Here is a 12,608-nt window from a genome sequence, read left to right as displayed (position 1 = left end):
AAACTTTCATAATCAAAATTATGATGAAATTTCCTTTATCTCCTCCCCCCTTTTCTCTCATCATGCAAACACTAATGCATATGCTTATCTTCTATGTAGGACTAGTCCTATTAAGGATTAGTCATATGCATAAATTTGAGCACATGCATAACAGTTTGCAAGTTTGGGATCCAGGTCTGTATTATTCAAACATGTTCATCTGTTTTTCATATTGGGGAAACATTTGAATTTTTAGTGCATTTGTTTTCCACAAAAAGGCCTCATTCACTTTGTGAAATGCCTGATTTAGATGTTACTCCATTTTCTTGGCAAATTAGTATGAAAATTGGAGAAGAGTTGAACTAGCTGCATACCAGTTTCAGAGAATGGGAGATTTATTTATAAGATAAAGGTACAAGTACAAGAAACTTGCAATATTGTTGATGGGAGTTATTTTAAGAAATCAGATATGAAATAATGTATTCACTTAGACCTACTTCAGCTCTCTAGCTGGCAGTATGGGATGCAGCGGTATGGATTTCAGTTGCTCATGTAAAAAGTTCCCTTTGCCAAGACCAGAAATTGGTCTGATTTCATTCTCCTTTAAGCAGGAAGGCAATTTTAGTTGGAGTCTTCAGCAATGGGAAAAAATTATTATTTTATTCATCTAGCTTAGATTATGCTTCATGCCTGGGTGTAGAAAATGCATTTTCTACAAAACTATTTAAAGCACCAATTTAACATGTGCTAGGCATCAAATAAAAAGTTAATCAGTAGTAATTAACAGGGTCCAAACAGTGACACATCAGCTTGTGTTGTTTTATGTGTCTTCTTGCTTCATGTACAGAATTAATGATGCCTTCAGATCACTATGAACTGCAGCTTCAGAACAACATCCTTGGCCCTGAGGGAGACCCAGCTCGGCCTGTTGCCAAGCTGGATCAGGCAACATCAACAGTAACTGCATTGCAGCAGGGACAAATTAACCTAGTGCTGGGGCACAAAAATATCCTTTCTATGAGGTGCTCAATGCCTGATGTCAAGAGGCAGATTTTCCACTCTCTGCCACACCAGGATAAAACTATTCATGCTTTGCCCAGTGGTCTGAAAATCAGCACTAGCTGACAGAGGTTTAGAAAGCAACATTGCTGTGAGTTCAGTCACACCACTATCTCCAGATATGTTGACATACTCCTAGAAATTAGGTCTTTAGGGCTGGAAAAGATCCATTAAATTATCTTGCCTGTTACCTTAGTGGGAAGGAGAAGGAGGGTCCGTGTGTGTGTGTGTTCATAGAATCGTAGACTTTAAGGTCAAAAGGGACCATTATGATCATCTAGTCTGACCTCTTGCACAATGCAGGCCACAGAATCTCACGCACCCACTCCTGTAACAAACCCTTAACCTATATCTGAGCCACTAAAGTCTTCAAATCACGATTTAAAGACTTCAAGGGGCAGAGAATCCTCCAGCAAGTAACCCGTGCTCCATGCTACAGAGGAAGGCGAAAAACCCCCAGGGCCTCTGCCAATCTGCCCTGGGGGAAAATTCCTTCCCGACCCCAAATATGGCGATCAGCTAAACCCTGAGCATGTGGGCAAGACTCACCAGCCAGACACTCAGGGCATATTTACTGTTAATAGTCAAAGATAAATTAATTGCCAAAATTAGGCTATCCCATCATACAATCCACTTCATAAACTTATCAAGCTTAGTCTTGAAGCCAGATACGTCTTTTGCCTCCACTACTCCCCTTGGCAGACTGTTTGTTTCAGAACTTCTAATGGTTAGAAACCTTTGTCTAATTTCAAATCTAAACTTCCTGATGGCCAGTTTATATCAATTTGTTCTTGTGTCTACATTGGTACTGAGCTTAAGTAATTCCTCTCCCTCCCTGGAATTTATTCCTCTGCTGTATTTATAGAGGGCAATCATATCTCTCATATAGCCCCAACACCTGGGCTCCCCCGAAGGCTCACGAAGATGGGGCCTGGGGACAATCCTGAGGCCTTCCTCATCACATTTGAGTGGGTGGCCACCGTTGCACACTGGCCAGAAGGACACTGGGCTACCCTGCTAGCCCCTTATTTAATGGGGCCAGCCCAGAAATGCTCACTCTCTTAAGGGAGCTAGCATTTTTTTGTCCTTCTTTTCAGGAACATGGAGTCAGTTTTAAATAGCCATGAAAGCAGTCCCAGCCAAAAGTTAGTTTTAATGTTCTTTCAAAGCCTTTTAGTTCCTTGACTGAGACTGCAGGTATTCGCATGCAAGGTGCTTCCAGATTACCAAACAGCACTATCTATGTTGTGGATCCTGGATATTTAGGTTAGTATTTGCTGTTATTCTTCAGAGTGTTTATTTCTTTAACAAATTCTCAAACTGTATACCTGTATTAATGCCTCTCTGCAGTATTGTTGCATATGGTATCTGAGGGTACATCTACTCTACAGGATTATTCTGATTTTATATAAACCGGTTTTGTACAACAGATCGTATAAAGTCGAGTGCACGCGGCCACACAAAGCACAATAATTCGGTGGTGTGCGTCTATATACCAAGGCTAGCGTCGATTTCTGGAGTGTTGTACTGTGGGTAGCTATCCTGTAGCTATCCCATAGTTCCCGCAGTCTCCCCTCCCATTGGAATTCTGGATTGAGATCCCAATGAACAATGGTGCAAAAACAGTGTCATGGGTGATTCTGGGTAAATGTCTTCACTCATTCCTTCCTCTGTGAAAGCAACGGCAGACCATCATTTCACGCCCTTTTTCGCTGAATTGCCCTGGCAGACGCCATAGCATGGCAACCATGGAGCCCGTTTTGCCTTTTGTCACTGTCACCGTATATGTACTGGATGCCGCTGACAGAGGCAATACTGCAGCGCTACACAGCAGCATTCATTTGCCTTTGCAAGATAGCAGAGATGGTTACCAGTCGTTCTGTACCGACTGCTGTGCTATTGTAAATTGACGATGAGATGACGGTTATCAGTTGTTCTGTACCATCTGCTGCTGTCATGGGTGCTCCTGGCTGACCTTCGCTGAGGTTGGCCGGGGGCGCAAAGACAAAAATGGGAATGACTCCCTGGGTCATTCCCTCCTTTATGTTGTATCTAAAAATAGAGTCAGTCCTGCTTAGAATATGGGGCAAGTATTCTAGAGAACCAGTGTACCAGAGAGCACAGCCGCTCCGTGTCAGATCTCGCAGAAATGATGAGCTGCATGCCATTCTAGGGGATGCCCCTGCAACAACCCCACCCGTTGCTTCCCTCCACCCTTAGCCCTCCTGGGCTACCGTTGCAGTGTCCCCCCATTTGTGTGATGAAATAATAAAGAATGCAGGAATAAGAAACACTGACTTTTTAGTGAGATAAAATGAGGAGGAGGCAGCCTCCAGCTGCTATGATAGTCCAGGCAGTACAGAATCTTTTCTTTAGACATGAAAGGGCGGGGGCTGACAGAGCTCAGCCCCCAGTTGCTATGATGAAGACGGTTACCAGCCGTTCTGTACCATCTGCCGGGAATAACCAGGAGTCATTCCTATTTTTACCCAGGCGCCCCTGGCCGACCTCACCTGAGGCCAGCCAGGAGCACTCACAGGATCATAAGGACGGCTACCATCCTTCTGCACTGTACCGTCTGTCACCGGGAAGGGGAAGGGAGAGGATGCTTCTGTTCAGTGCCTCAGCACCCCGTCTACCAGCAGCATGTAGTGGACATAGGGTGACATTGAAAAAAGTCAAGAAACTATTTTTTTTCCTTTTCTTTCACGGGGGAGGGGGAGGGAGGGGTAAATTGATGAGATATAGCCTGAACCACCCTCGGACAATGTGTTTGACCCTACAGGCATTGGGAGCTCAGCCAAGAATGCAAATAATTTTCGGGGACTGTGGAATAGCTGGAGTCCTCAGTCTCTCCTCCCTTTGTCCATGAGCGTCCATTTGATTCTTTGACTTTCCGTTACGCTTGTCACACAGCACTGTGCTGTGGACTCTGTATCATAGCCTGGAGATTTTTTCAAATGCTTTGGCATTTCGTCTTCTGTAACGAAGCTATGATGGAACAGATTTGTCTCCCCATACAGCGATCAGATCCAGTATCTCCCGTACAGTCCATACTGGAGCAATTTTTGGATTTGGGACTGCATCGCCACCCGTGCTGATCAGAGCTCCACGCTGGGCAAACAGGAAATGCAATTCAAAAGTTCATGGGGCTTTTCCTGTCTACCTGGCCAGTGCATCTGAGTTCAGATTGCTTTCCAGAGCGGTCACAGTGGTGCACTGTGGGATACCGCCCGGAGACCAATACCGTTGATTTGCGGCCACACTAACCCTAATCCGACATGGCAATACCAATTTCAGCGCTACTCCCCTCGTCAGGGAGGAGTACAGAAACCGGTTTTAAGAGCCCTTTATTTCGATATAAAGGGCCTCGTTTTGTGGATGGGTGCAGGGTTAAATCGGTTTAATGCTACTAAAATCAGTTTAAATGCATAGTGTAGACCAGGCCCAAGTCCCTGTACCTGCTCACCTGTATAAATTATAGTATAGTAGAAATGTCTTTTTAATAAGAAAATGTTTCATATTAAGCTATTTTGTTTCCCCACCATTAGTCTTTAGCAATTAAAGCACATCTTTAAATTTTATGAACCAAAATGTTTGTGAATATATGATACATAATAATTCATCACATAGCTGACCTTCTGGTCTATGCTGTTGAATGTTTTCTGTTTTACAGGATTTACAATTCATCCTGGTGATAGATGGGTCCTAGAAACCGGCAGACTTTATGAAATTACAATAGAAGCATATGACAAATCAAGTAATAAGGTGTATTTATCTGATGTAAGTGCAGTGTTGGTGTATGTTTCTATTCTGTGTTACTAGACGTTATGTGTCTAGCAAATCTGTAAAAATTTTTGTGCAATTAGCTAAGCAGCCCTTTACTTACACAGACTTGGAAAGTTATAAATTTTTTGTTGTAAAAAACACATGCTGGGTAGCTCCGTCGGGACACATCTTAGCACCTGTGACAGAAAAATTGAGAGAATATTGGCGGGTGTGCTGCATCTCTGCAAGTTTTATGATAGAATGAAACTTCCAAACCAATGCAGCCAGTAAGGATGAGCACCAAGTGTAGTTAGCAGACATTTTCAAGCTATTAAATCTTTTTTTGAACATCTTGTGAAAGGTGTTTCTTCTCTAGTTTTATGGAGTACATTTACGTGATTACACAGATGTAGCTGCCAGTGTAGACGCAACATATATCGACAAGAGGAGTTTTTCTTCCAGAGTAGGAGGAACACCACCATAAGTACATCAGTTACACCAACACAAGCACTCTTCTGTCGGCATAGCTGTGTATGCACTGGGGGGGAGGGTGGTTGTTGGCATAGTTATGTTGTTCAGGGTGTGGTGTTTTCACACCCCATACCACATAGCTACACCGCTGTAAGTTTTAACCCAAATTATGAAGAAATTTGTTGTTAGGGAAATAATTCATTTATTTCCTTGTATATTAAGGATGACAAAATAGAGAAATTATAAATTGGAGGTTGTAAAATCTGTTTAGCGGTAGAAGTAGTAATGTCCTTTCCTGCAACATTAGAGGTTGTTTTTGATGGAAATAAATTCTCTTAAATTATGATGATAGAAGTGTTTTTGGATGCTAGTACTCTGTCGCACAGGAAACCAATAAGATGATCTTGATGCACTGGATGATGTCTTTCTTAAAGGTGGGGAGGAACCCTCTTATATACCTGAATTTCAGATAAGCTTGTTAGAACTATATATAGTTATACAATGTAACTGTATAACATTTGTTTACATTATTTATATGTTAACATTTTCAAACTTCCGTACCTCAGGTTAGGCATCTGAATCCATATTAATTCACCTACATGAGTGATCTATTTTGGAAGCTGTCTGCTCAGCGCATCTGAAAACCTTTTTTAGCTTTCTAATCTCAAGCACCTAAACTTGGAAATTTTAGCTTAATCTTATTGATTTGTCTGAGAGCAAGGCTGGATATTAGAGGATTTGTTTGTTTGTGAGTTGACCATATTATGTGTAGTGTGACTTTTTTTCTGGTTGGATTTTCTGATTATTTTTTTTTTAACAAAATAATATTTTTTGCTGTCCTGAAATGTATTCCTCAATGTTGTTAATCCCTGGCAGTACATAAGCAATATATTTTAATTTCAGAATATCAGAATTAATACAGAATTGTCTGAAGAATATTTTGAGAGTTTGAAATCCTCTCTGAATGGATCATATCACTATGTGAAAGCAATAAAGAAGGGTCAAACTATTATCGATGCTGCTTTAACATCTGTAGTAGATCAGGTATGTCTTACTAAAAAATGTTCTCGTTTGCTCATATGCTTACAAAAATTATCAAGTACACCCACATCAGAATCTTTTTATTGGTACACTCCTCTGAGAGCAAAAATAGGAATTAAATGACTAAGCCGCACAAAAATAAGAACATATATAAAAGGACGAGGGGGCAGAGCCTGAATTTCTTTCTTGAGCAAAATGCTCGACAGTTGTTTTTGTTCTGTGTTTGTACAGTGCCTAACACAATGGGGTTCTGCTCTGTAGGTGGGACTCCTGAATGCTACAAAAATAGAAAGAATGAATAATAGATGTTTTGCCTGAGTAAGGGTTGCAAGATTGATTCCTAGCAGTGTGCCATTTACCTCTTGTTTAGAGTGATTGAAATGCACTGCTTTGAATTTCTTCCCTAGTAGCTACCCAGAATGCATGCGCATGTCTTGTAGCAGGGTGCTGACTAAGGGCCCAGTCACATACTCTGAGTAAATGTCAAGGCTTACTACTGTGTGTAGGGAAATTCTGACTCACTATGCCATGTCCTGGCCCTGCTTTGCATAACATTAAATTTGGGGACACTTTCTGTCATTTGGTAAGTAATCATTAAAAGCTCGAAAGAAGACCTGCCAAATGTACCAGCTTACAAGCCTCTTAAAATGAATATTGATTAAACTTTTCTGCTACCTGGCCACTCATCGTGGCTGCCAAGTATGCAGTCATCAGGGCACTTCAGTTTGGAAGGGTTCCTCCCCATTCAGCGATTTGGTTTTATGTCTGAAACTTGACAGGGTTCAAATACTGAGACACATTTGTTCTCAAATCTCTTCCTAGCTGCTCCTTGAAAGTGATGAACCAATTCTACCCTCTGCTTCAGGCAGTCGGCCTCTCTGTCAGCTTCTCTGAAAAGGCCTCCCCAAGGTCTGCGAGACTTGCAGTGCTTTCAGAACCCCAGCAGGAGTAACAGCAGGGGGAATTACATCTTCATTGGGAATCATAGTCATGGAAGGCTCTTGATGGCAACTTAACAGCCATTTTCAGAGTATGGTATTAAGAATCCCTTCCTTGGGCATAGATGCATTATTCTCCACCAACAATCTGCCCCTTTCCCACTGAACAGACTGTAGTAGGTAGGGGCTGAGCAGAGTATGAAGAAGGGTTATGAAGCACAGGGGTGGAGTGGAGAAGGGATAAGTGGGCTCCTTGTTACTTAATTTGCCAGTAAATTCCATGTTCATCTATGGCTCCAGAGTAATTACAGTGGTAATATTTATCTAATATAGAGTAGGCATTGTTCCAATGAGTTGCTAATTTGCTCACAGGAAGTGCAGAGCTAATAGTAAAAAAAAAATGGTGCTACATATATCCTTTTGTGTGTGTGTGTGTTTCCTCAGTAACCTATTTATTTATAAATACAGAATTTTCTTTTAACAAGTGCTATGAATGTCATTTATAATTGTACATGCTGTTACTTATTATAGGATGGAGGTGTTCATACATTGCCTGTACCTGTACGAAACCAGCAAGAAGTTGAAATTTATGTTCCCATTATCCTTTCACCGAGCATTTTGACATTTCCATGGCAGCCAAAGGCAGGAGCCTATCAGTACACAATAAAGGTATGCTAAGGAACTCATAAATGCAGGAAGTGTCACTCTGGCAGATTCAGTGAGGCCAGTAGTTGTTTGTGGAATCTGCTGCTACATATTAACTCTGGATGCTGCAGACATGTTCACATTAAAAGTCAGTTTGGTGGAATTTCACTGGAGTTCAGTTGCACTGACTGGTAACTGCTTTAAAAAGAGTTGCACCTCTGTTATTTTTGTCTCTTGTCGGTATCTTTTAAAGTAAAGCATAACCACAAAAAATCCAAACTTAATGATAATTGAGTGTGACAGATTTCAGGCAATGAGAGAGGCACTTAATTTATTGCAAATAGGTTCCCTGAATTAGTTGGCATAGTGACTGCCAAGAAGCCATCTTAAGATGAGCGAGCAGCTCCCTAGAGCATTGATGTTGGCATCCTTTGTTCCCTGCCTGTCTCCCTAGCTGTACCAATAGCATGGTTATTGGAAGGCAAAGGCCACAGCTATCTTTATAGTAGATTCAACAACAGTGTTTTTTTTAATTCTCCTCTTTCTTGTGCTCCTCCTGTCCTTCTCATGCTGCCATGCTTGCCAAAGCACTCTATTAAACCAAACCATCTTTCGAATGTGCTCCACTGGAACCTTTTTTGTATACTGCTTAAAAATCAAAATTTGAACCCTTGAGGTGGTCACTAAATGAAGATTTCCGAACACATTTGGCCTCAAAAATATTACATGTGCAGTTCCTGTCTGTCCACTTGGCATATGTGTGCGCTGAGATATGAGTCTTTTCTCTGATCAAACTGTCCAGGAAGAGATACGAAGCAGCCTACATATGGTAAAACAAGAGATTTGAATGGCTTATTTTTGCACTTCGTACAGGGCCAAATTCTGCTCTTCCACAGTGTTGTAAATCTGAAATGACACCATTGACTTCATTGGCTTCAACTGGATTTTCACCTATGAGAGGCCAGAATTCAACTCATACTCAGTTATCCTATACATAACCATGTAAAAATGCGCAGCACTGTTGCACATTTCAGTTACATTGCTGTAACTCAAGTTAGTTGTCCCCGATGGAGAGTTGAGCATTTAGCACATGCTCTTTCAAAATGTTCCTTTGTTTCTTCTTTTAATCTATTTTTTGTGTCATGGTGGTGGTTAGCACTGTATAAAATGTCCAACTGGTTACATTGATTTTCATAAAAAATAAATCTTTAGATGGTCTGCTTTTGTTTCCTTAAATTGTAAAATGGGTCTTCTGAAAAATTTTACCTAATCTACATTTACAGCAGCACTGTATTAATTTAGATGGAATAAAGGGGCCCAGAGTCACAGAGATTGCAATGACCCTAACTGTCCGACAGTAAACAAGGTTTGGGGTTTGATGTACAGAGACCTCAGCCTGCTTGGTACCATAGTAAACATGCCATGACAAATCATTGTTAACAATTTATTGAAAATACAGAAAAGAAGGAGGGGGGAAGGTTTTGAAATGTGAAGCATTTGAAATGTAAAATATTGAAAACAGCTTTCATTTTAAGCATACCCCATGTTCCCTTTCCCTTTAGCTGGAGAAAGTTGTTGTCGTCGTCTTCTTTTTCCTTTATGCAGCTATTTCTGGTGAGAGTCACGGTGGCAGCCTGGAGAGTAGGGAGGACCAGACCTCCTTTTCCTCCACAACAGGTTCCAGCTCCTCCTGGGGGGATTCTACAACGTTCCCAGGCCACTCAGGAGATATAATCCCTCCAGCGTGTCCTGGGTTGACCTCAGGGCCTCTGCCCAGTGGGACTTGCCTAGCAGATTTCCAGTGGAAGCCCCTGAGGGGGCATCCTTATTAGTGCTCGAATACCTCAGCTGGCTCCGCTTGTTCCAGAGGAGTAGCAGCTCTATTCCAAGCTCCTCCCGTATAGCCGATCTCCTCACCCTATCTCGAAGAGTAAGCCCAGCTACTGTGCGGAGAAACCTCATTTCCACCACTTGTATCCGCAATCTCGTCCTTTCGGCCATTATTCAAAGTTCACGACCATAGATGAGGATGAGGACGTAGATTGACCTGTAAACAGAGAGCTTGGATGAGAACTCAGCTCCCACTTCACCATCACGGAGAAGTACAGCGCGCGCATTGCTGCTGCACCAATCCACTGGTTGATCTCACATTCCCGTTTGCCATCACTCATGAACAAGACCCCTAGATACTTGAACTTATCCACTAGGGGAAGGTGCTCCCCTCTCATCTGGAGAGAGCAGTTAACTTTCTTCCGGGAGAGGATCATGATCTCTGATTTTGGAGGTGCTGATTCTCATCCCAACCCTTTCATACTCAGCAGCGAAACGTTCGAGTGAGCATCTGAGATCAAAGTCTGAAGAAGCAAGGACATTAGCTGCAAACAGCAGAGATGCCACCTCTTGAGTCCCTCTACCAGATGCACTCCACAGCTTGGCTGCGCCTTGATATCCTGTCCATGAAAATCATGAAGAGCAGTGGAGACGATGCATTCTTGGTGGAGTCCAACGCCCACCTTGCATGAACTCGACTTAATTCCAAAAATATGAGCGCAACTCTCCCTCCGAGAATAGAGGGACCAGATAACACGCAAAAGCGGGACTGACACCTCATGCTCCCACAGCACTTCCCACAAGACATCTCATGGAACGTGGTCATATTCTTTCTCCAGGTCTACAAAACAAAGATAAACTGGATTAGCAAATTCCTATGACCCCTCAAGTATCTGCAAGAGAGCAAAGAGCTTGTCCATTGTTCCACAGCCCGGATGGAATCCATATTGTTCCTCCTGAATCTGAGATTCAACTAATGGGTGTAATCTCCTCTCCAGCACCCTGGCATAGGCTTTGCCAGGGAGGCTGAGGAGTGTGATCCCCCTATAGTTGTAACACACGCTCTGGTCTCCTTTCTTAAAGATTGGGACCACCGCTGTGGTTTGCCAGTCCGGAGCATCTTCCATGCAACATTGAACAGGCGCATTAACCATGACAGCCCAACATTGTCTAGTGATTTCAGCATCTCCAGGCGAATATTGTCCACCCCTGCTACCTTATCACTACGAAGGCACTTTACCGCCTTAACAACCTCAGCATAAGAAATAGATCCGACCTCACCAGAGGTGTCTGGTGCTGCCTTCTGGAGGGGGAGCATGTCCATCGAATTGAGTTCCTTAAAGTGCTCCTTCCACCTCTCGACAATCTCCTTAATCGAAGTCAGTGTTTCACCACCCTTACTGAGTACAGACTTGGCAACGTCCTGCTGACCCCTTTTAAAGCGACAAATGGTTTGCCAGAACACCTTTGAGGCTATCTGGAAGTCATTATCCAAGGTCTCTCTAAACTCCTCCCAAGCCTGGGCTTTGGCTTCAACAACCACCCCAGCTGCAGCACTCTTAGCCAGCCAGTACCTCTCAGCCATATCAGGAGTCTTGTTCGTGAGCATTGCTCGGCAGGCCGCCTCCTTTGACTTGTTGGCTTCCCTCACAACTGGAGTCCATCAGCGGACCAACTGCCTTCAGGCCACAGCTTTTCATAGCTGCCTCAACGATTGAGGTCCTGAACAAGATCCTCTTGGACTCAGTGCCCAAAACCTCACCTAGAATGCAAAAGAGGTTCTTCTCCTGAAAGTATTTAGAAAGGAAAAAACACATTTGACAGTTTTAGATGGTATTAAGGATGGTAATAACTGCCCTTTTGGGGAAAAAGACGTTAGTTGAGATGGGCTGCTGTTATTGCTGTTGTGTTTAAAGCGCTGTTTCCTAAGTCAAAATAAGAAAATACACAAAAAGGGAGAGAAAAGAACAGCAAAGACAGAAAATGCAGCTTCTGTCTCTGATGTTAACTCTCACTTCTGATCTTACTGCTGGAAAAACACAGACATAGCACATGGTCTTATCAGCCACTCCAAGACCTGGCAAACTTGTTACTAGCATTGGACTGTTTAAGACATTGCTTTGAGCTGCCTCTTTCTGGTCACATGTGTACAGCAGTGTTGCAAAATATGCAGTCTTGCCGGCTAAGCCAGACTCTTATTAGACAGAAGGAAAAAGGCGAGAGATAGGAAAGAGAAGAAATAAGTTAGGGAAGGAAAAGGGCACATTTTAGGGGGGAGGAGACACAGTTTGTCATCCCAAGTGGTCATCTCTCAGGATTAGAATGAAGAAGATCCTGGGTCTCAGGAGATGGTGAGGGTGGCAGCCAGGATAGCGAAACTCACTCCAGGAAGCAATTTTTCTCCCAAAATCTCTTTCTTTAAGAACCTCAAAAGGAAGTGATGGGTGGAACTACCCAAACCCTCGGTATTTTGTCCATCAGTTAGACCTAATTTCAGACACAGGTATTTTGATTAATTGATTTCCAGTCCTCTGCTTCTCATGTTTACCAGTCACAATCTTAACACAGTCCTTGTATTATAACAGGAAGCCTTTTTTTCTTTTTACTAATTCAGTCTTTCTATCTTGCTTTGCCCATCAATGCTTGTTGTAATAGGCTATTGTGACATTTCATGAACTTTCCCTTCTCATGGCTGCCCTCACAAGTAGGGCAAATATGTATGCTTAATTATTACAACAGCAGTTAGTGCTCAGTTACAATTGGTTATTAATTACAGTAGACAGATTATTACTGCCATTCTTGTTTTCAGATTAGTCTCCACCTCTTGCTTAGTGGGTTTCAGATCAAGCCCTTTTAAGTCAATGAATAAACTCCCAG

At 42.5% G+C, this 12,608-nt stretch overlaps 1 protein-coding gene across 1 annotated transcript in view; it reads left to right on the top strand.

The window, feature by feature from the left end:
• NUP210 (nucleoporin 210) overlaps positions 1-12,608 on the top strand; it is a 125,904-nt gene that overhangs the window by 34,864 nt on the left and 78,432 nt on the right. Inside the window, exons 7-11 of the mRNA XM_030568114.1 lie at positions 827-985; positions 2,236-2,304; positions 4,715-4,821; positions 6,181-6,321; positions 7,788-7,925. Of these exons, the coding sequence (XP_030423974.1) occupies positions 827-985; positions 2,236-2,304; positions 4,715-4,821; positions 6,181-6,321; positions 7,788-7,925 (614 nt within the window). The remainder of the gene's footprint in view (positions 1-826; positions 986-2,235; positions 2,305-4,714; positions 4,822-6,180; positions 6,322-7,787; positions 7,926-12,608) is intronic.

This window comes from Gopherus evgoodei, chromosome 7 (genome assembly GCF_007399415.2).
Source record: "Gopherus evgoodei ecotype Sinaloan lineage chromosome 7, rGopEvg1_v1.p, whole genome shotgun sequence".
NCBI lineage: Eukaryota > Metazoa > Chordata > Testudines > Testudinidae > Gopherus > Gopherus evgoodei.
This window is presented reverse-complemented; position numbering and strand designations above follow the sequence as displayed.